General features: G+C 41.6%; 1 protein-coding gene across 1 annotated transcript in view; it reads right to left on the reverse strand.

Moving 5' to 3' along the window:
• POU6F2 (POU class 6 homeobox 2) overlaps positions 1 to 24,031 on the reverse strand; it is a gene marked incomplete at its 5' end in the record, with an annotated part of 423,583 nt that overhangs the window by 210,247 nt on the left and 189,305 nt on the right. Inside the window, 2 exons of the mRNA XM_081345451.1 lie at positions 7,890 to 8,118; positions 11,032 to 11,123. Of these exons, the coding sequence (XP_081201577.1) occupies positions 7,890 to 8,118; positions 11,032 to 11,123 (321 nt within the window). The remainder of the gene's footprint in view (positions 1 to 7,889; positions 8,119 to 11,031; positions 11,124 to 24,031) is intronic.

The following is a 24,031-nucleotide window of genomic DNA, read 5'->3' on the forward strand; positions in this document are numbered from 1 at the left end:
ATCAAATCATTTTACACAAGTGTCTCTCTCAAGTAAAATGGAAGCAAGGAAACTGCACACAACTGAGCAAATGTCGGATCCTGAGGTGCACACTTGTTTACCACCAATGTGTTTTACACAAAAGAAAGCATTGGTGCTGTAAACTCTAAGGGCAAAAAATGGTTGGTAAATCTCAGATTAAACAATATAATCCAATCCTGCCAGCTAGACTCAGGTGCAACATGTGATGTCATGAGTTTAAAGGACAAAATGAAACTGGCACCTGAGATACCTCTTCAGCCTAGTAGCACCAAACTGAAGTTATATTCAGGAGAAGTAATGCAATCATTGGGACTTTTCCAAACAGAATGCAGCATACGTGGGGGTATCTACATACTTGAATTTGAGACTGTGGCAGTTGATCAGAAACCACTATTGTCTGGATCAACATATGAGCATCTGGGTTTGATGCAGTTCACCATTCCAGCTGAGTTACACAATGTCAAGATTCACTCCTCAAAATCCTTGGCAAGGCCACTGACAAAACAGCAAATCTTCCAAGTTTACAACGAGTTGTTTGAGGGCCCCATTGTATCTGTTCCAGGAGAAGTTCACTTGATCCTGCCATTTCACCAGTACAATGTGCCCTACGCAATGTGCCACTAGCCATTAAGCCACTGGTCAAAGCACAACTGGACATGTCTGAAGCTGAAGGACATATTACTTCAATATCTGAGCCTACTGATTGGATAAGCTACATGGTTGTGATTAGGAAGCCTGAGAAGATCAGAATCTGCATTGATCCCAAGTTTCTGAATATGGCTCTGAAATAGTCACACTACCTAATGCCAATACTTGATGACATTTTGCACAAACTACCCAAAGCACAGGTTTTCATGCTTGTTGATGCTAGAGATGCCTTTTTACAGTGCAAACTGGATGAAAAGAGTAGCTACATGACCACATTCTGGACTCCTTGGAGTCTCTGTAGCACTCTTGGGAGTCTCTGTATCACCAGAGGTGTATCAATGAAAGCAGCACAAACTTTTGAGTGGGCTCAGTGGAATTGAGTCAATAGGTGATGACATTCTCATAGTTGGCTGTGGTGATACAGATGAAGAAGCTGAGCATGACCATGATGAGAAGCTAATAGTACTACTAGACCTTTGTAGGCAGATGATGCTGAGGCTCGGTGCAAAGAAATTGCACTTCAAGATGCAAGAAGTCCATTTCTATGGACATGTCTTGTCCTCACAAGTCTTAAAAGCTGACCCAGATAAGATTAGAGGCATTGTGGACATGCCGCCACCTGCCGATGCCAAATTGGTACAGAGATTTATTGGTTTTGTCACATACTTAGCAAAATTCCTGCTGCATCTGTCTGAGGTATGTCAGCCATTGAGATGTCTGCTGGACAAAGATATGTTTTGGCACTGGCTTCCAAAGCATGACCAGGCAGTAAAGGAGATAAAATGCTTGATCACGGTTGCCCCAGTGTTGAAATACTATGATGTCACAAAGCCTGTTACAATTCAAAGTGACTCAAGCAAAAATAGTCTAGGATGTTGCCTATTGTAAGAAGGTCAGGCAGTTGCATATGTGTCCATCGCTCTTTCATCTGCTGAGCTAAATTACGTACAAATCGAAAAGGAATGTTTAAGCATTGTGTTTCCCTGCCAGCAGTTCCATCATTACCTTTATGGCCGGGATACAATTACAGCTGAAACTGATCATAAGCCGTTAACAGCCATATTCAAGAAGCCCCTTTTGTGTGCTCCTAAGCGTTTGCAGAACATGATGCTTACATTGCAGCATTACAACCTCAACGTTGTCTACAAGCCAGGACGTGAAATGCATATTAGTGATACCCTGAGCAGGGCTAGATCAGATCAGGTGACACCTGGAGGAGAGTACGAGCATCATACGGTTTGCTGGTTGCAACAGGAACAAACCTTTGCTGAAGTTAACCAAGCAGACTATCTTAATGTTACAAATCAGCAGCTACATCAGATCAAGCAGCACACAGAGTCTGATGCAGCTTTACAGACACTGAAGACTATTGTTCTGAGTGGGTGGCCAGATGAGAAGGAAGTAGTTCCTGCAATTGTGAGGGAATATTGGTCCTTCAGAGATGAGATCAGCGTACAAAATGGTATTGCACATTGGGGGTGAGGCATGCTATAGACAAGCTCATGATACTCTTTACTGTCCTAACATGCAAGGCGAAATCAAAGACTTTGTTAGCAATTGTCCCACTTGCAATGAATATACACATTTGCAACAAAAAGAAACCATGATGTCACACAAGATACCCTCACATCCTTGGCAGATCATCAGTATAGATTTGTTCATCTATGTAGGAAAAGAATACCTGATACTGGTTGATCATTATTCAAACTTTTGGGAAATTGAACTTCTTCCTGACTTGTCTGCTGAAACTACCATTAACAGATGCAAGGCTCAGTTTGCATGTCATGGCCAACCAGATAAAGTGATCTCTGATAATGGCCCTCAGTTTGCAAGCCTAAAATTTAGGAAATTTACCACTGAGTAACAGTTTTAGCATCTGATTTCCTTCCTTCCTTCCTTCCTTCCTTCCTTCCTTCCTTCCTTCCTTCCTTCCTTCCTTCCTTCCTTCCTTCCTTCCTTCCTTCCTTCCTTCCTTCCTTCTCATCTCTTTCCTTCCTCCAAGCTCAGGAAGGGGTGATGGGAGGGGAAGAGATTGCCAGCGCTGCCATGTTGCCACCAGTCTTGCTAACCCATGTGAGCAGGAAGGGGCTGTCCTGGTGAAAGGAAAGCCTCATGGCTGTAAGGCTGGAGGTGCTAGTGGGAAGGGGGTGGCACTGATCTACAACCTAGGTGCGTCCATCAAAGCGAGAATGCGCTCAACGTTAGATTCACAGGGCAGCCCTGCCTAGCTCCCCGGGTGTGCACACCCAGGGGCAGGACAGAAGTTTCCACAGAGCAGCTCTAGAATCAGCAAGGAGCTGCCCCGCTGCCCCTGCCCTGCCCCGTGGGTGTGCGCAAAGGAGACCAGCGCTGGCATCCTGGGTGAAGTCAACCTGTGGGGCAAAACAGCTAGCAGGGATACCAGACTCCACTTGCGCACACTCCCAGGGAGCAGGATGGGGCTGCCCCATGGATCTAAGGCTGAGCATGTTCTGGCTTTGATGGACGCAACCAGGTTGTAGATCAGTGCCCAGTCAGCCTAGGCCGGGCCGAGGAGCGGCAGGCCGGCCCTTTGCTGTTTCCAGAGCAGGTTCCTGGGCCAGAAGGAACCAAATATTGGGCTGGCCCTGGCCCGCGGGCCTTGTGTTTGACATGTCTGTGGTAGATAATATGTCTTGCTCAATTATTCTCCACTTGTAATTAAACAGAAGATAATGATCCCTCCCACCCAAACATAACATGAACTTTACCCCCTTATTAGGTACAGTAGATAAAAAGATTTAAAAAGACTGCTCTACTTTTATCTTCCCCATCAGCAAAAGTAGGCATGCAGAGGCCTGTTGTCTTATTATTAGATTTACTTCCATTGTTTAGTGCTCATGCCTCCTGACTTGGAACATACTACAGCAATCTGACAATATTTTGCCATGTTTCTGCTTTCACATTCCCTTGATACAAAGAGCTATTGCAACTTTCTAAAAAAAAAGTACAAGATCATATTTTATATCATAGAGTCAATGTAATTTGTATAGAAATTCTTATTCTTACTATGAATACATTGGAATTGGTTTTCCATTATGGACATTTCCATTAATCATGGTATTTGACATTCAAGGATTTATTCCCCGGATTCCTAGATTACCATGGTACAGGCTGAACAAATCTTATTTACTTTATTGTTAATAATAGTAACATGAGCCTCCCCTGAAACACTGCCCTAAATGAAGATTGCTCAGAAGCACCATTTGGTTCCAAATGCTATTTTTTCCCCCAGCCAAAATGTTGCACACAAGCTAGGCAAAGAATCCGATTTAGTAAAGTAAAATGAATTCATGATGAAAATGTATATATCACCTTATGTTTATTTATAATATTATACCTGCAGTAAATACAAGCTATAATATGAAGGAATCAAGAGTTGTACTTTTAAAATGCCTACGTCCTCATTAAGATTTCATCATCCACCTACACTAAAAAGCCTCTTCCTTCCATATTCTTATATCTGCTTTCATCATGACCCTTTTCTTCCATTCTGTTTTTAATCTGCAATTCCCTACTTTACATGCACTCTCAAATTTTAAACAAGCAAAATTTGTGCATTAGTATGTCCTTTTCATTTATCATTTATGAATGATAGGTTCTTCTGTGCAACGTAATGGTATGAGAGGAAGACATTATTTTAAACATTAAAGTAAAAACCATTTGCAACTATGATAAGAAAGGTCTATTGACATTAAAGTTTAAAATCTGCCCAAGGTAGAAGCGAACCACTGAGCTAACAGGTGAGAGCATCATGCATGCAATTGATAGATAGTTCAGCACATTAGTTCTCTTCCTTTCTCAGTCTTTGGCAACCTTTTAGTTTTGGTGCATCAAACAATCCATCAAGGTATCAACAGCAACTGGAGTTTAATGACTTAAAAAGTACTTAGAATGTTAGTCAGAGCATTCACTTAATAGAAGTCCCATTTGATTTGTGAGAAACTTTTGCCTGTCTTTAAGTCAGCAAAATATATTTACAAAAGGGAAAGTCTCAAGGTGGATCTATTTCTTTCACACATGCTTCAACATTTTTCCATTACATATTCTTCTAGACTGTGTTTTGCACAGCTACAGAGCGTATATTATGAAATGGAAAATACAAAGTTGAACAGAAACTGAAGATATGACAAAATGAATCTTATGTCCTGTATTGTGGTATAGAGTGGTAATTACAATTCCTGTTCTTATTTCCTCAGTGGTAAAAAAAATGTGTCAAGAAAAAAGACCAAGCAGGAAAGTTTCCTCTTAATGTCTTCTATGCCAAAAATAATACAATAATCAACATTTGTTTTTTTCCTTTATAACAGCAATTGTTTTAATATTGAGTTTTCACATTTCAATGATGCATCATTTTACATGGACTTGTTATAATATTTTATATTTTTGCTGTACTATCTATCACCTGTCTATTACATTTATAAGCAGCTCAACTCAGGATACACAATTAAAAACAGAACACTTAAAAAATAGAAAAACAAGGAGGCAATAAACTCATAAGTAAGAAGTATGAAAGTAAAAATTCCTCCAAGTCTTATATTTTTAACCCAATCAGAAAGAGTTATTTTTGATAGGTCCATTTGAAAGATGGAGGGATAGTATTCAATATATTAAAGAGAATACTATTTGTAGCAAAAGCAAAACAAAAAACAAAAGCATGAACACAAGAAATGTATTTGGCAATGATATAAAACATGTTTGTTGCAACTTCTAACCAAGGTTTTATTCTTTCAATGCAAGAAACCTTCATGGTAAAGAGAAAGGCAAATTTTCTTGAAGAAAAGAAAATACAGAGTTTCATACTCTGCATGAGAAATGCTATATAAAGATTACTCCCTACAGTATTCTAGCTGGTTACTAATTCTAACTAGAATTCTTACCACAATTAATTTCATTATATTACTGTCACTATCCTCAACACCTAACCCAACATTGTTTCCAGGAGTAGCTTAACAGATGTTGATGGGAGCTCATAGACAGGAGGACATGGAGATGATCGATGCCTTCCTCTATCCTTTGATGCCTCTATCCTTTGATACCTAAGAGATATCATTCTTCTCTGTTGGAAATATATTATATGTTTTTAATTCTACTTAAAAAATCTACTATATGATTATTTAAACCAGTAGACATTATATGGCAATTTAAACCAGTAGACATTAGGTAAAGGTAAAGGTTCAACCGCACATGCGTGCTAGTCGTTTCCGACTCTAGGGGCCGGTGCTCATCTCCGTTTCAAAGCCGAAGAGCCAGCGCTTGTCCGAGGACATCTCCGTGGTCATGTGGCCAGCATGACTAGACACCAAAGGTGCACAGAACACTGTTACCTTCCCACCGTTGTGGTTGCTATTTTTCTACTTGCATTTTTACGTGCTTTCGAACTGCTAGGTTGGCAGAAGCTGGGACGAGTAACAGGCACTCACTCTGTTTTGTGGCACTTGGGATTTGACCTGCCAAACTGCCAACCTTCTGATCGACAAGCTCAGTGTCCTAACCCACTGAGCCACCGCATCCCTTCAGTAGACATTATATGGTTATAATTATATAAATCAATTACACATTATTCCTACTGTCTTTTATCAGTTCTCAATCAATTTCAGTGGAAGGCTAATGAAATCTCATCAATGGATGACCCATTGATGAACCTGAGTGCAGCTATTGCATCGTTTATGGGCACAATGACAGAAAGGCGATTGGGGATTTCTAATAGAATAGAATAGAATAGAATAGAATAGAATAGAATAGAATAGAATAGAATAGAATAGAATAGAATAGAATAGAATAGAATAGAATAGAATAGAATAGAATAGAATAGAATAGAACTTGAAAGGGACCTTGGAGGTCTTCTAGTCCAGCCCGTGCCCAAGCAGGAGAACCTGTACCTTACACAACAGTTATAATCAGCATTACCATTTTATACATTTCTAAAAGACTCTTCTTCTCCAATTCAGTTGTTTAAAGGAAGATAATTCCTTGCATTAGTAGCATATGACAGAATCACTATGGGCTTAGAAATAGAATAGAGCATAGAGTATATGCTACTATGCGAGCCATACATAATAACATAGGATCATCACTGAATATTCTTGTTGTATGTTACACTGCTTCACTAAGTATAGTATGCATTAGGAGAAGGATTTGCATATGTGAATTAACCAATTATAGTGCCTTGATACCAATCATTGTATTGTATTTATTAATTATTCAAAAATTTGCACCACAATTTCCTATTATCATCTGATTCTAAAATAAATTTGTAACCAATAGCTTCATTCTGCAGATCTCTTTCACCAATCTCAGCCTCGGTGTGTCTCCAGCTGCAGATATCAGTATCTACAACAATGCTATATTGACAACCAGCTCAACATCGGGTTGAGAAGCCTGTAATATTTCAAGTATTACATGTATTTCCAAACACAGAAAGAATCAAAACATGGATAGATGAAAATAGGAGATAGAATCAGGAAACTGGAAGTACTGGCAATTTTCTTTGTAATAACCCTTCTTGTGGAATATTGTCTCTCCTTGCTGTAATTCCATAAACAAATCAAAGGTGTTTTTTCCAAATGTACTTCAGATTTGAGACTGAGCCATAAACATAGCTTGTTGGTAGAACTAGAAAATTATAGCTATAGACAGACAGTATAATAATGCTGGCTATCTAGAAGGAGAAAGGAAATTTGGAAGGGCATATTATCCACAGGAAATAGAGTTGCTGCCACAAAGGGTGAAGAATCTGACAAAAGCCTATTCCTGGCTTAGTTTTTGCACGAGGCATAGATTTCTTGAATCCACATAAAGAAATATCAAACTTTACAAATAAAACAAAAAGCCTTTGGAAGAAAGCCTGATTGTGAATCTTTCTCTAGACAAGGGTATCTACTGAGAACTTTCACAGGCATATTATGTAGTACATGCTTTCTGCAAACTAGATTTCATATTTCCAAAATTCTGGCTATTTCAGTCATTGCCAAAAATGACAAAGACTGAAATTTATATCTAAGGATATACACAAGAACCAAATCAGGCATGAATTTAACCATCCACGCTTTTAAAAGTATAAACTATATCAAAGACATAACCATCAAGGAAGAAGGCTATGAATCTGCATCAAGAAATGTAATTTTTTTAAATTATGGTTTTGCATTTACAGATATTGTTGCATGGTAAATAAATATGATGAAGGTCCAATAATTTTTTACCTTGTAGATTTTGCAGTGGCAATGTCATGATGCCTCCTGCTGCAGCTGCTGCTACAAGCCCTTGGATGTTGGTGAGGTTAGCAGTAGGCAAAGTCAGGACAAGACCTTGCTGACCACCCAATTGTCCAGCCATGTTGAAGGGAATCAGAATAGGTTGATTCAATCCTGGAGGGGCTCCTGGCATCACTCCAGCGACAGTGGAGGCTAGTTGCTGAGCTGTCAACAATGGCTGCAACAAAACATAGTAATCATAGATTATCATATAACAAAATAGATCTGTAGCACAATATATTGCCCCCTAACAATCTGGATCTCATTTTACCATTGGAGCCACAAATTCTTCCAATGCATCTGATCTTCTGACTTATTTAAGATACCCTGTCCAAAGATGGGACATCACAATTAATAAATTAATTCATTAAATTAATCAATATTTTAAAAAGTGTAACTGTTTCAGAAACTGTTCCCAATTAATGAGGCTGGTTATCTAATCTACTGAAATACAAACACAAAGAAGCACTTTAAAGAGCTAAATTCTATTCATTATTGGGGGAAAAATTAAATATGCTTCTTAATTAATTATGCAATTTGGTGGAAATGTAACTGATAAAGCAAAATTATTTTAAAAGTTTAAAAATGTAAATTATTGTTATTTAATTATGCTGAACCTTGGTTGGAGCTATGGTGGCACAGTGGATAGAATGCAGTATTGCAGGCTAATTTTGCTCATGGCCAGGAGTTCAGTTGTGACCAGGTCAAGGTTGGCTCAGCCTTCCATCCTTCTGAGGTTGGTAAAATGAGGACCCAGATTGTTGGGGCGATATATTGATTCTGTAAAGCACTATGAAGCAGTATATAAGTTTAAATGCTATTGCTATTTCTATTAAATTCAGTAATGTGTATAAGAACTCCTGTTCCCCCTCCAAGAAATCAGATTATCCATTCAAAGTATATTTATGTGTAGTTATGTTGGGGCTAGCTGCATGCAAGGACAGTAATTATATCAAAGGATTTAAAGAGAAACTGATTTTTAGAGATAGAATTAAGTGCAAAAATTGGAAACTTCTTAACACATTCTTCACTTTCTGGAGTGCCTTTCCAATTTTCTACCTCGCAGAAGTCCCCCCCCCATGAAGGAAGAAAACTATAATCCACTATTAATACAGCTAGTCCTCAACTTACATTTCTGTTGCTAAGCAAGATAGTTGTTAAGTGAGTTTTTCCCCATTTTACAACCTTTCTTGCCACAGTTGTTCAGTGAATCATGGCGCTTGTTAAATTAGTAACACAGTTGTTAAATGTTTCTGGCTTCCCCATTGACTTTGCTTGTCAGAAAGTCACAAAAGATGATCACATGACCTGGGGACACTTCAACGATCAAAAATATGAGTCAGTTGCCAAGCGTCTGAATGTTGATCAAGTGACCAAGGGGATGCTCTAAGAGTGTGAAAACAATCGTGTCATTTTTTTCAGTGCTGTTGTAACTTTGAATGGTCACTAAATGAACTGTTGTGAATGGAGTCCTACCTTATAGTTGTAGATGGAACCATAGTTAAGGTTATAGCTACAGTGCATTGAACAACTATACTCGGCAACTCTCCTTTTGATTACAAAATACCAAATCAACCAGGAAAAATGAAACATTGGCATATTTATTCATTAATAGAAGAGAATTTATCTGGAAAATTCTGTCTTATTCATAGATCAATACTGTTGCTAAAGACTGGGAATGTTATTGCTAGAGAACCTTTTTCAGTTCGATGTAGCATAGGGTTCATATTAAAAATGAACAACTACTTTCCATACATAACTCCTTAGTTTTTATACATTTATTTCATTTTATTTTTATTCATTTATTTCATCTAAGTATTTTTATTATCTTTCATCTGAATAACACAGAAAAAAATATATTGACTTTTTAAACATGATGGTTAACTAAGCATAAATGTTAATTGCAATATTTGTATTACAGGAAAACCATTGATAACTCCTGTTTGGAAACACTACCAGGGGAAAGAAATTAAAAATTATAATTAAACAGATGAAACCAAACTTTAAAAACTGCACTCAAGTTTTCTTTTGGATGAATAATTTCAGCTCCTTTAAATTTATAGCATATTTTCTAAATTCAGGATAATGCATTATTGTTGTTTTCTGAATTCTTACCATCTTCTTCATATCTCATTATAATTATACCAACTCAAACTGATCACAAGACTCCCTGAACAGTATTTTTCTCCTTATTTGGTTGAGATAAAACTAGGTAACATACAATACCTAATTATTTCCTTAAAAATAAAGTTGAGGTCCCAACCAATGAAAATTTCTACACTATAAAGATTTAACTGCCCAGTCTACAAAAAAAATCCATAACTAACTATTCAATTGATTAAAAGAAATGATAACAGAAAGCATCAGTAATTGAGTATGGAATCTTTTCTATGTATAGTATTCATATTATCACTGATCTACTATTCATCATACTTATATATAATGTTCTCCTTGCATGAGTGTCCAATAATTAATATTCTTGGTTTTCCTCCATTCTGAAAACTTTTGTCTAACTATAATGCTTAACATTCATGAAAATAACACAGATTGTTCAAATGAAATACACTAAATTAAGTTTAAGTTTATGACCAAAGATTGCAGCTCAAAATGTCAGCTTTTTAATTTTATACACCCTAAGCACTACAATTTATTCATAAATTTGTTGAGTCCAAACTGAACTGAAACAAACTCTATGGATAGCTGTTACAGTGAAGAAATTAAAAGTGAAGAAGAAGTATTAAAATTGCATGTTCATACATTTAAATTAGAAAACTGGTGTGAGGACCTATTAACTAAATTTAACAGGCAAAATTATTCAATCCCAAGTGAAGCAAAAAATCTAAACTTTCCTTGAAAAGTATACCAATCCATACCTTATTTTTGTAAAAGAATGAGAAACAAACTTTTCTCTTAAACATAGACAAGCCATATCCTTGTAGTAAAAGGAACAAACAAGCAAAACTCCTGTATTGCTGTTTATAAAATGTCTACTGACATTTGAAACTGAAGCATGCGGTCATTGTTATATGCTGCTTGTTTTTGATATGAGACCTGCTTTCAGAAAAGCTTAGATTCAATGAGAGAAACTTACCTGGGGTCCAAGAGGGAATGTTGGATGGGATTTACAGGATTGATGCTGGTCAGAAATATTTGTATTGCACAGCGCTGTATTTCCTCTGGCTCCTGGAATTTAAATAAAAAATTCTATCTTAATATTTAACCTGAGGACCAACACATTACATTTTACTGTGATGTCATATAGCACCATACTAAAATCATATGTCAAGGAAATTTATCAATAACTCATGTGCTTAGTTTACTTATCAGATACATAAATTATGCCAACATTCATTCTGTCCAGGCTCATCTTTTGGACTAATAAGAGAAATCAGAAAACAGTGAAACTGCAGCTATCATCACCACTATTATGTGGCTTATACAGCCACTTACAGGTGGTTTGTACAACCACTTACAGGAAAGCTTTCTTCATAAGAGAAAACTTTTTCAGAATCCTAAAAAGCAAGTAAAAGCTATGTTAATTTCACTAAGAAAAGGATCTGTGCCAAAGTCAAATCACATCTATTTACCTTCCCAGTAATAAAATACATTAGATGTACAATATGAGTTCCCCTGTAATCTATGGTTGCAATGCCATTGGATTTCGCATAGACACAAAGAGTATGATTGCATAAGAAGTGCAACTGGGTACACAGAATATGAAATGAAGGCGTCAATATTTTGGGGGTGTCAAACTGCCGACCCATGGGCCGGTTGCATCATACAGAAGCCGCACCCATCCCAGTTCCACCAATGCGAAAAAAGTTGCGATATGTCATGACACATCACATGACGTGGCGAGTTTGACACGTGTTTTAGATTATACCATGGTCCTCCACAAAACACAAAAAGTGGACATTACAGATATGAAAGCAAACTTGTAAACAATGTACAGCATACCAAGGACCATTTTTTTCTGTTGCGCTATTTGATTGCATTTCAAATAAGATGCTCAGAATGGAACAGTGCCATCCAAAGTTCCATCACCTCAAACCAACTGAAGAAAGGAATACAAGTACTCCTCAAATTAGGATCATAATGGAGTCTGCCCATCACAGTTGTAACATCTGACAGTTATAAATGACTCATGACAAACCTGGTTTTTCATTTTTTTGTAGCATTTTTTGTGGTCATCATGGTCATTAAGAAAACCAATGGTTCACAATGGACTGGTTTTGCTGAAAACCGGAAGTAAATTCCAGTTTTCAGCAAAAAAAATCATGTCAATTGCAAGACAATACAAGCAGTCATAAATGTGGTCCAGTTGCCGAGCTCCCAAAGTGTAGTTATGTGACTGTGAGAACTATTGGAACTTAAAATCTGAATTGTAATTGCTCTCCAGGGAGGTCAATTGTAATTTTGTAAGTTAACCAGTCTGCACAGGTCAAGTGGGGTGGATGAAGGTTAGTGTGGATCATAAAGAATGCATGGGGGTTGCAGAGGTATGTGAGAGGAGCTGCACTGATTGGACATGGCCCGTGGGAGGGGTGGCATGGATTGGGAAGGGCACCTGGGAGTGAACAAGAGATGCTATAACAGGACAGGGATGCCATGAGTGGAGGCAGGTGAGGAAGGATCTGTGAGGTTGCCCAAGAGATGCTGCATGGATTGAGGATGGCATATGGGTCATAGGTGCTGTTTTTTTAGCCCATTTGAGATAACCTGATTCCAAAATTGTCCCCCTGATGTAACATTTCACCCAGTTAAAGGTCATAAAAATGAATTTTAGTCATGTATAGATTAAGCAACAGGCCTGCTGTTTTATTTCCTTCATTGAATAAAATTGTGAAGAACAGAAACAAACAATAAGCAACAGCAACTATTTGATAGCCTTACTACTGCATTTCTACTTTAAATGTCTTTATGAATATTTTTAAGTCTAAACTGCAGGTTCACCTGTGTTTTAACTTTTTATGATCAGTTAGGTGAGGCCATGTAACTGGGCGTGCAGTTATATAGGTTGTTCTAAGCACAAAAGGTGACTATGAAAACACTGGATGGCAGCTTCCCATAGGATCCCACAGAATCTCCACCAACCATGGCCAAGCCACTAACTATTAAACCAGAATGCAGTGTTTCTTTCACTGATTTTCAATGGAATGCACGGCAACCATTCATCCTGATATGGTAGTAGCTTCTATGATCCCTGGCACTAGATATAAAGCTGAACAAGATCTATTTAAGGTGATGTCAGTTAGTAACTACACAGGATTCAGGTTTAGCACATGGAAACTTGAATATTAACCCTTTCCTTACTGCATAAATCACATTTTCATCCAACCAAATAAAGTTCCAAGTGTTTCTAGCAGGACGTTTGTACCCATAGAATGATAAAATTCCATCTTCTGTTTAAAGCTATTAGCTTTAAATAGAAGTTCCAAGCTCCATAGTATGATTTTGTCTGACTAATGGGAAAAGTTAAACAAATTAATCTCCTTTGCCTTTATGCTGTCTTCCTATTCATCATGATAATCACCCAGAATGGGAGAGAAATTAATTTTGTTTTTTTTTATTTATTGGTCAAACTGTTATCCTTTGTGCAACAATGCATATATTAAATGAAAGGTGTACACATTACTTTTAAATTTTAGTGCAAATGATCTTTAAAAACTTCAGAATAATATGAAAATAAGTTACAGTTAATTTAGACTAAGAGGAAAGAAAAACTGAGAAAATCAAAATGGAAAGAGTTATCAATCCCTAATGGCTGACTATAAAACAGCATTACCATCTCCCTCTGAGAAAGCTTACGGTAATTCTTCCTGTTAAATGCTTCTGAGATAGCAGTTTCTCTATGGCATTGTTAAATGCAATTACAACAATAATAATTCATTTTTAATTGAATTTACATGACTAGCTACTTGTAGTATAACTAACAAGAAGTTACAATTATCAACAATATAAAAAATAGCAATTAAAATATATTGAACCAGAGGAAGCTCATGTATCTAAAAATAAATCCTGTAGTCAACTAACCACATAAACCAGTTAAATTCTTAAACCTATGGCTGCACATATCATAATATTTGAAAAAAGATAGTCACATGTCAGCCCTGATTCAGATTCAGCTAACAAGAACTTTATATAGTGGTCATTGACAGAACTACTCCATGCACGGAATTCTGGGTATTCTCCACTGAATGAGTTGGATATGGCAGCCTGACCCAAGTGATAATCAAAAGAGTATACAGTTGCCTCAACTGTGCTTCCAATTCAGCATTCATAAAGTGTCTGTCTAGACCAGGGTGTCAAACTTGCAACATCACGTGACACGTCATATCGCGACTTTTTCCCCATTGCCGGCAATGGGGTCGGTGCAGTTTCGCCATGGCGTATCTGGCCCATTGGCCAGCTGTTTGACACCCCTGTTCTAGACCTAAGTCTGCTTTCACTTCTGTATGTTTATTAGGTAGATTAATATCTTTCAAGCAGGATATTAGTAATAAATAATACTAATTATTATTTAAAATAATTTATGCAGCAGGATTCTATGATTTCCTGCTTCTATGTAAGAATGAAAGCCAATCTCCAAGAAGCAAAAGGCATATGGGTGGTTTAAGAATGACATAACAGTGACAATTTTTAGGATTTTTACCATATAATTTAGTATGATTTTATTCTCTTTGATTTAACTGAGAAGTATAGAAATGAATGTCTAACCCACCCTAACAAGAATTTTTTCTCCGTAATGTCTGTCCTTTAAATAACAAGCATAATATTTTTACTACCACACCATAATCCGCAAAGAAAAAAGAAGCTGATTCTGCCATACTTATAAATTTTAAAGAAGGTATTATCTCCTCATTTAAAATAAATTCTTTTATATATTCTCTGAGGGGACAGACTTATAAATAATGGAAATGTGAATAAAAACATCACCACATTAAGGTACAAATAAAATAGATTACTACATATTATTCAATTGACTCTTATCTCTATAGTGATGTGTCAATCTTAACAATATTTTGCAAAGAGATTAAGCAATACATGGGAAGAATCAGAAACTACTGGATCCAACTAATTTGTAACTAAAAAAAAAGAAAAAAAAGAAATGCACCTTATATTGGGACTACCACAAAAGTCCCTGAAATTTCTACTCTGACTTGATACAAATTCACTGTTTTTCTTATAAAAAGATTTCAAAAATATATTTTGCATATAATAAGCTGAGCCTTAGATGAAAGTCCCACTTAATCCCTGAGATCCATACCAAAAGAAGTACATCATTTCATCCCCAAAAGAAACATCACCTGAAATTCTCAGATTTTGGCCATGCTACAGGAGAGCCAGCAACTGATCTGCTTGCCGCCGATGCAGCTGATCAATGTGCCGGCGAATGGCTCACCCATCTTCCAGGATCACCTCATAGGAGAGTGGTCCTGACACCTTAATAACCTTTGTTGCCACCCACAAAGCCCCTTGCCCGTAATTATGGGCCCAAACTCAGTCACCCACTTGTAAGCTTCTTGGTGCCTTTGGCTGTGCAGTGTCTGAGGTGACTCTGTCAGGGTGCAGCCTGTCCAGTTTGGTAATTAAAGGCCTGCCCCAACGAAGCTTGCCCATGGCGGTGCAGGTGTATGTTGGCAGAGTAGAAAATTGGCCAACCTGTGGTGCCAATTCCTTGTGACAATTCATTTCAGGGATTCCTTGGTTGTGCAGACCATGCGTTCTGCTTGACCATTCGATGACGGGTGAAAGGGAGCTGATGTGGCATACCTTATGAGGTTTGCCCTGAGGAAGGCCTGGAATTCTGAAGTGGTGAACTGAGCCCCATTGTCAGAGACTAAGACGTCTGGAAGCCCATGTGTTACAAATATTCTGCACAGCACCTGGATGGTCCTAGCAGTAGTCATAGTGGAAATTGGTACAACTTCTAACCATTTAGAGTGGCTGTCGACCACTATTAAAAACAGCTGTCCCTGCAAAGTCAATGTGGATTCTTCACTACGGTGTGTGAGTTTCCTCCCATCAGTGCACAGGGGCCTGCGGCATCTCCGGTCTGGATTGTTGACACATGTAGCAAACATGTACTTGGGCCTCGATAGCTTTGTCTAGCCCTGGCCACCAATGTCTAGCCCATGGCCTCACCAATGCCTTCATCTGGACTATTCCCGGATGGCCTTCATGCAGAGACTGAAGAACCCTGGGCCTTAACGAGCTAGGGACTATGACTCTACTTCCCCAAAGAATGCACCTTTTATGAGCTGAAAGCTCATCCTTTCTCATGAAAAAACTTTGAAATTCTGGCCCTGGACATTTGTCCACCCATCCTGTGTGAACCCAAGTTAGTATGCAGCTAAGTGTTTTGTCAGCTGCTGTCTCAGCAGCTACATCTTCAGCATGGAGAGGAGACTCTGGCAAGTCCTGTATGACTAACATGCATGCAGCTGAAGCCGGATGTGGCTCCACGTGTGGCAAGGGCAATCTGCTAAGGCCGTCTGCATGGCCCATTTCTTTGCCCGGTTTGTGAATCAGCCTGTATCTGTAGGCTGAAAGGAATATAGACCACCTCAGCATTCGAGGAGACAGAATCTGAAATGTCTGCCTGTTTGTAGTGAACAACCCTAGAAGTGGCTTGTGGTCTGTGAAGACCGTGAAATGGCTATACAAATCGTCATGGAACTTTTTAACCCCGGCCACAATGGCCAAGGCCTCTTTGTCATTCTGCACATAATTGTGCTATGCAGATGACAGGGTCCTCGAATAATAAATGATTGGAGACTGTTTCCCATCAGCCAAGAAATGGCTCAACACAGCCCTGAGCCCATAGGGGGATGCATCACACATAATGCAGACTAGCAGCCTTTCGTTAAAATGAGTGAGCACTGAGTTCGAGAACAGCAGTGATTTGACTGCCTGGAAACTACTTTCGTGCACATTGGTCCACTCTCACTGAGTTTTTTTGTCTAAGAGCCAGTGTAACAGCTTTGCCACTGCAGCCTTATGTGGGAAGAATGCATGATAAAAATTAAGAAGGCCCAAGATGGCTTGAAGCTCTCCTTTGGACCTAAGGCTTAGTGCTTGGTGAATCACTTTCAGCTTTGAATCTGCAGGATGAATGCCATCGGCATCGATGCGGAATCCAAGGAATTCAGTTGACTGAAATACTGTGAAGGCAATCAACATCTGGGCAATTCCAATCATTAGATACACAGATGGAATAGTGGACTGGACTCAAGCAGAACTAAAAGCGTTGGATAGGAAGACCAGAAAAATAATGACAATGAATCATGCCCTTCATCCACACAGTGATATTGACAGACTCTATCTACCAAGACAAATAGGTGGATGTGGAATGCTGCAAGTACATCAGATGGTTGAAGAAGAAAAAATGGCATTGGAAAAATATCTGAAGGACAGTTATTAAGATGCACTGAAATTAGTATATCAGGAAGGCTTACTGACTACTGGAGAGACCAAACAGGCCTACAACAAAGACCAAATGAAGAACAGAATAGAGGCATGGGAAGACAAAGCACTACATGGCCAGTCCTTTAAAAAATAGCTGGGAAAGCAGATAATAACAAGACCTGGCAATGGCTAAGAGCAGGAAAGTTGAAGAAAGAGACCGAGGGACTAATTCTGGCTGCACAAGACCAAGCCTTAAGGACAAATGCATACAAAGTCAAAATTGAGAAGTCAGCAACAGACAGTAAGTGCCGCCTATGCAAAGAAGCTGAAGAAACAGTGGACCAGTTGGTAAGCTGCTGCAAGAAGATCGCACAGACTGACTACAAGCAGCGGCATGACAAAGTAGCAACAATGGTACATTGGAAGATCTGCAAGAAATATCATTTGCCTGTAAGCAAGTACTGGTGGGATCATAACATAGAGAAAGTCATAGAAAATGATAAAGTTAAACTGCTCTGGGACTTCAGAATTCAAACAGATAAGCACCTGCAACATAACACCCCAGACTTAACAACTGTCGATAAGAAAGACAAAAAAGTCTGGATAGTGGACGTGGCAGTGCCTGGAGACAGCAAAATAGATGAGAAAGAACTGGAGAAGATAACAAAATACAAAGACCTACAAATAGGCAAAGGCAAGCAAGGGTAGTACTAATAGTAATAGGCACCTTGGGTGCAATCCCAAAACAAGTGGAGAATCAGTTGAACACCATTGACATTGACAAATTCGCCATTAGTCAATTGCAATAGGCGGCTTTACTAGGAACTGCTTCCATCCTGCGGCGATATCTATAATACCATCATGCTGCTGCTTGTAGTCAGTCTGTGCGATCTTCTTGCAACAGCTTACCAGGTGGTCCACTGTTTCCTCAGCTTCTTTGCATTGGTGGCACTTACTGTCTGTTGCTGTCTTCTCAATTTTGACTTTGTATGCATTTGTCCTTAAGGCTTGGTCTTGTGCAGCCAGAATTAGTCCCTTGGTCTCTTTCTTCAACTTTCCTGCTCTTAGCCATTGCTTTCCCAGCTATTTTTTTAATGTACTGGCCATGTAGTGCTTTGTCTTCCCATGCCTCTATTCTGTTCTTCATTTGGTCTTTGTTGTAGGCTGGTTTGGTCTCTCCAGTAGTCAGTAAGCCTTCCTGATATACTAATTTCAGTGCATCTTCATCATTGTCCTTCAGATATTCTTCCAAAGCCATTTTTTCTTCTTCAACCATCTGATGTACAGTACTTGCAGCATTCCACGTCCACCTATTTGCCTTGGTAGATAGTGTCTGTCAATGTCACTGCGTGGATGAAGGGCATGATTCATTGTCATTATTTTTCTGGTCTTCCTATCCATTGCTTTTAGTTCTGCTTGAGTCCAGTCCACTATTGAGTCCAGTCCACTATTCCATCTGTGTATCTAATGGCTGGAATTGCCCAGGTGTTGATTGCCTTCACAGTATTTCCTCCATTGAGTTTGGACTTTAAGATCTTCTTCACTCTCTTGATGTATTCCCCTCTAATCTTTTTGTTGACTTCAGTGTGCTTGATGTTGTCAGCTTCGAAGGATACCCAAGTATTTGTAGTAATCTTCCTCATCCAGACTCTTAATGTTATTTTTGTGGGGCATTTTTATTCCTTCAGTTTTCACTATTTTTCCTTGTTTGAGAGTAAGTGTGGCACATTTGTCCAAGCCAAACTGCATTGTAATATCTTGACTATATATATGGACAGTGTCCAGCAGTGATTCTATTTCAGATCATGTTTTCCCATACAGCTTCAGATCATCCATGTAAAGGAGGTGGGATAGTCTGGTAGATGTTTTTGATGTTTTATAACCATGTTCTGAGTCATTCAGTATTGTTGACAGAGGAAACAGTGCAATAACAAATAGTAGTGGTGATAATGAATCTCCTTGAAATATTCCATCATCATCATCATCATCATCATCATCATCATCATCATCATCATCATTGCACAGTCAGCCAGATGTTCAGGCTGGATTTGGCATTTTTCTCAAATCAACTAGTTGTCATGTGATCAACTAACGTCCCAAAAATAAAACCAGATTATGTCTGACAAAGCTTTCAGACAAGGAATTAGATAGGAATTAATACATAGTTTACCTATGGTATGATAATTTATTTATTTAACTATCAGAATAAATGCTAGTGTAACTCAGTGCCTAAGAAACTAAGTTACAAGACATTGTGTGGATTAATTTACCTTTGATTAGAACTTTATCGAGCACTTTACATGCACTCCCCATATGAAAACGCATAGAGATGAGGAGGAGAACTTTTGTGATTTAATAAATACCGTATATACTTGAGTATAAGCCGAATTTTTCAGCCCACTTTTTGGGCTGAAAAAATCCACTTCGGCTTATACTCCAGTCAACAAAAAAAAAGAACTTACCGAGGACTTGCGCGCGGCCGAGCTACTTTGCCTGACGCTGCTGGGGTCGCCCGGGCGCCTCTGCTCGCCCTCAGCAGCACCTGGCCCAGAATCACATGCGAAACAAGCCCGGCAGAGGAGCCGGAGCGGCGAGCAGAGGCGCCCGGCCCAGATCCTGCAAGGCCCGGCCGAGACGCGCCCCCAGCAGCGGAGCTGCTCCGGCTCCTCTGCCGGGCTTGTTTTGCATGTGAGCTACTTTGCCTGATGCTGAGAAGACCCGCTTGGGCACTCGGGTTGGTGTCAGTCTCCGCAGGCCCTTCTCGTTTCCAGGAACGTCAAGCGCGCTTGGCTCCCCACCCCCACGGCAGGGCAGGGCAGGGCAGAGACTTGCTCGCCCTTCTGACGGCCCTGAAGAGAAACGAAGGGCTTGCAAACTCCCCACGAGAAGCTGGGCGAAGCGCGCGGCTGGGCGAGTGTGTGCCTGCGCGCGTATTTACGAAAGAAACGCTCCGAGAGTTCTTCTTTCTCCGCCCCCTTGGGGGGAACTCTAGCGACTACTGTAGCCGCGCTTCTCTTCTCGGCTCCGAAAATAGGGATTTCTACTCTCTCTCTCTCTCTCTCTCCCCTCCCCACCCCGCATTCTCCTGCCTCTTCGATTGCGACAATAAAAGGGCGAAGGGTGCGCTGGTTTCTTCCTCCTTCCTCCCCACCTCCCCTCCCCTCCCCGATTGTCAGGTGAGGCAGCTGGAGGTCTGGCCGGGAGATTGTAGCCGTTTTGAAACGCCGCGTCTTGAAACGCCCGATCAGCTGATTTTCGGGTGGAAGAGCCGCGGCTTGAATCTGTTTGCATCTGCCTGAATTAGACCGAAACGGCCTGAATTTGACCAGAGTTGCTTTGTAATGGCTGGAGGAACTGCAGAGGAGGTCTTGCCGGGAGATTGTGGCCGTTTTGAAACGCCGCGGCTTGAAACGCCCGATCAGCTGATTTTCGGGGCGGAAAGAGCCACGGCTTGAATCTGCTTGTATTTGTTTGAACTTAACCAGAAACGGCTCGTAATGGCTGGAGGAACTGCGGAGGGAGTGAATGCTCCAGCCTGGAATATTTGGAAAGGCTGGGGGAACCGGATGAACTGCAGCTTAAGCGACTGTTCCCGGAGGAGCCATGGCTTGAAACGCCCCAGTTTTGGGGCAGCGTTTGCTTGTTCCCTCCCTCCCTCCCCTTTCCCTCCTCTCTAAATCCTTCCTTCCTTCCTTCCTTCCTTCCTTCCTTCCTTCCTTCCTTCCTCCCTCCCTCCCTCCCTCCCCTTTCCCTCCTCTCTAAATCCTTCCTTCCTTCCTTCCTTCCTTCCTTCCTTCCTTCCTTCCTTCCTTCCTTCCTTCCTTCCTTCCCCAGCCCTAATCCGGAAAGTGGAAGGAAAGAAGAGTAAAGGCTGGGCGGAGGAGGAGGGGAAGTGCAACCCTGCACTATTCAGCTCAGTGAAGTCAGGCTTGAAACGGCTTGAAACGCCCGATCAGCTGATTTTCGGGGCGGAAAGAGCCACGGCTTGAATCTGCTTGTATTTGTTTGAACTTAACCAGAAACGGCTCGTAATGGCTGGAGGAACTGCGGAGGGAGTGAATGCTCCAGCCTGGAATATTTGGAAAGGCTGGGGGAACCGGATGAACTGCAGCTTAAGCGACTGTTCCCGGAGGAGCCATGGCTTGAAACGCCCCAGTTTTGGGGCAGCGTTTGCTTGTTCCCTCCCTCCCTCCCTCCCTCCCTCCCTCCCCTTTCCCTCCTCTCTAAATCCTTCCTTCCTTCCTTCCTTCCTTCCTTCCTTCCTTCCTTCCTTCCTTCCTCCCTCCCTCCCTCCCCTTTCCCTCCTCTCTAAATCCTTCCTTCCTTCCTTCCTTCCTTCCTTCCTCCCTCCCTCCCCTTTCCCTCCTCTCTAAATCCTTCCTTCCTTCCTTCCTTCCTTCCTTCCTTCCTTCCTTCCTTCCCCAGCCCTAATCCGGAAAGTGGAAGGAAAGAAGAGTAAAGGCTGGGCGGAGGAGGAGGGGAAGTGCAACCCTGCACTATTCAGCTCAGTGAAGTCACGCTTGGTTAAAAAACAGATTTAATAATAATAATAAGAAGAAGAAGTTGGGCTGATCAAATGTTTCAATAATGACTGAAGGAGGGCTGCTTGTACCTTGGTCTTTGTGCTGGTGTCTTGACATGCCAATACACTAGTACGGAAAGCTGCCGTTCACTTTCGGGGGGAGGAAAAAAAACACAACAACACCGCACGCTTTCCGCCCCGAAAATCAGCTGATCGGGCGTTTCAAGCCGTTTCAAGCGTGACTTCACTGAGCTGAATAGTGCAGGGTTGCACTTCCCCTCCTCCTCCGCCCAGCCTTTACTCTTCTTTCCTTCCACTTTCCGGATTAGGGCTGGGGAAGGAAGGAAGGAAGGAAGGAAGGAAGGAAGGAAGGAAGGAAGGAAGGAAGGAAGGAAGGAAGGAAGGAAGGAAGGATTTAGAGAGGAGGGAAAGGGGAGGGAGGGAGGGAGGAAGGAAGGAAGGAAGGAAGGAAGGAAGGATTTAGAGAGGAGGGAAAGGGGAGGGAGGGAGGGAGGGAGGGAGGGAGGGAGGGAACAAGCAAACGCTGCCCCAAAACTGGGGCGTTTCAAGCCATGGCTCCTCCGGGAACAGTCGCTTAAGCTGCAGTTCATCCGGTTCCCCCAGCCTTTCCAAATATTCCAGGCTGGAGCATTCACTCCCTCCGCAGTTCCTCCAGCCATTACGAGCCGTTTCTGGTTAAGTTCAAACAAATACAAGCAGATTCAAGCCGTGGCTCTTTCCGCCCCGAAAATCAGCTGATCGGGCGTTTCAAGCCGTTTCAAGCGTGACTTCACTGAGCTGAATAGTGCAGGGTTGCACTTCCCCTCCTCCTCCGCCCAGCCTTTACTCTTCTTTCCTTCCACTTTCCGGATTAGGGCTGGGGAAGGAAGGAAGGAAGGAAGGAAGGAAGGAAGGAAGGAAGGAAGGAAGGAAGGAAGGAAGGAAGGAAGGAAGGAAGGAAGGAAGGAAGGATTTAGAGAGGAGGGAAAGGGGAGGGAGGGAGGGAGGGAGGAAGGAAGGAAGGAAGGAAGGAAGGAAGGATTTAGAGAGGAGGGAAAGGGGAGGGAGGGAGGGAACAAGCAAACGCTGCCCCAAAACTGGGGCGTTTCAAGCCATGGCTCCTCCGGCAACAGTCGCTTAAGCTGCAGTTCATCCGGTTCCCCCAGCCTTTCCAAATATTCCAGGCTGGAGCATTCACTCCCTCCGCAGTTCCTCCAGCCATTACGAGCCGTTTCTGGTTAAGTTCAAACAAATACAAGCAGATTCAAGCCGTGGCTCTTTCCGCCCCGAAAATCAGCTGATCGGGCGTTTCAAGCCGCGGCGTTTCAAAACGGCCACAATCTCCCGGCAAGACCTCCTCTGCAGTTCCTCCAGCCATTACAAAGCAACTCTGGTCAAATTCAGGCCGTTTCGGTCTAATTCAGGCAGATGCAAACAGATTCAAGCCGCGGCTCTTCCACCCGAAAATCAGCTGATCGGGCGTTTCAAGACGCGGCGTTTCAAAACGGCTACAATCTCCCGGCCAGACCTCCAGCTGCCTCACCTGACAATCGGGGAGGGGAGGGGAGGGGGGGAGGAAGGAGGAAGAAACCAGCGCACCCTTTGCCCTTTTATTGTCGCAATCGAAGAGGCAGGAGAATGCGGGGTGGGGAGGGGAGAGAGAGAGAGAGAGAGAGTAGAAATCCCTATTTTCGGAGCCGAGAAGAGAAGCGCGGCTACAGTAGTCGCTAGAGTTCCCCCCAAGGGGGCGGAGAAAGAAGAACTCTCGGAGCGTTTCTTTCGTAAATACGCGCGCAGGCACACACTCGCCCAGCCGCGCGCTTCGCCCAGCTTCTCGCGGGGAGTTTGCAAGCCCTTCGTTTCTCTTCAGGGCCGTCAGAAGGGCGAGCAAGTCTCTGCCCTGCCCTGCCCTGCCGTGGGGGTGGGGAGCCAAGCGCGCTTGACGTTCCTGGAAACGAGAAGGGCCTGCGGAGACTGACACCAACCCGAGTGCCCAAGCGGGTCTTCTCAGCATCAGGCAAAGTAGCTCACATGCAAAACAAGCCCGGCAGAGGAGCCGGAGCAGCTCCGCTGCTGGGGGCGCATCTCGGCCGGGCCTTGCAGGATCTGGGCCGGGCGCCTCTGCTCGCCGCTCCGGCTCCTCTGCCGGGCTTGTTTCGCG

This window comes from Vipera berus, assembly GCF_964194415.1.
Source record: "Vipera berus genome assembly, chromosome: Z".
Lineage (NCBI taxonomy): Eukaryota > Metazoa > Chordata > Lepidosauria > Squamata > Viperidae > Vipera > Vipera berus.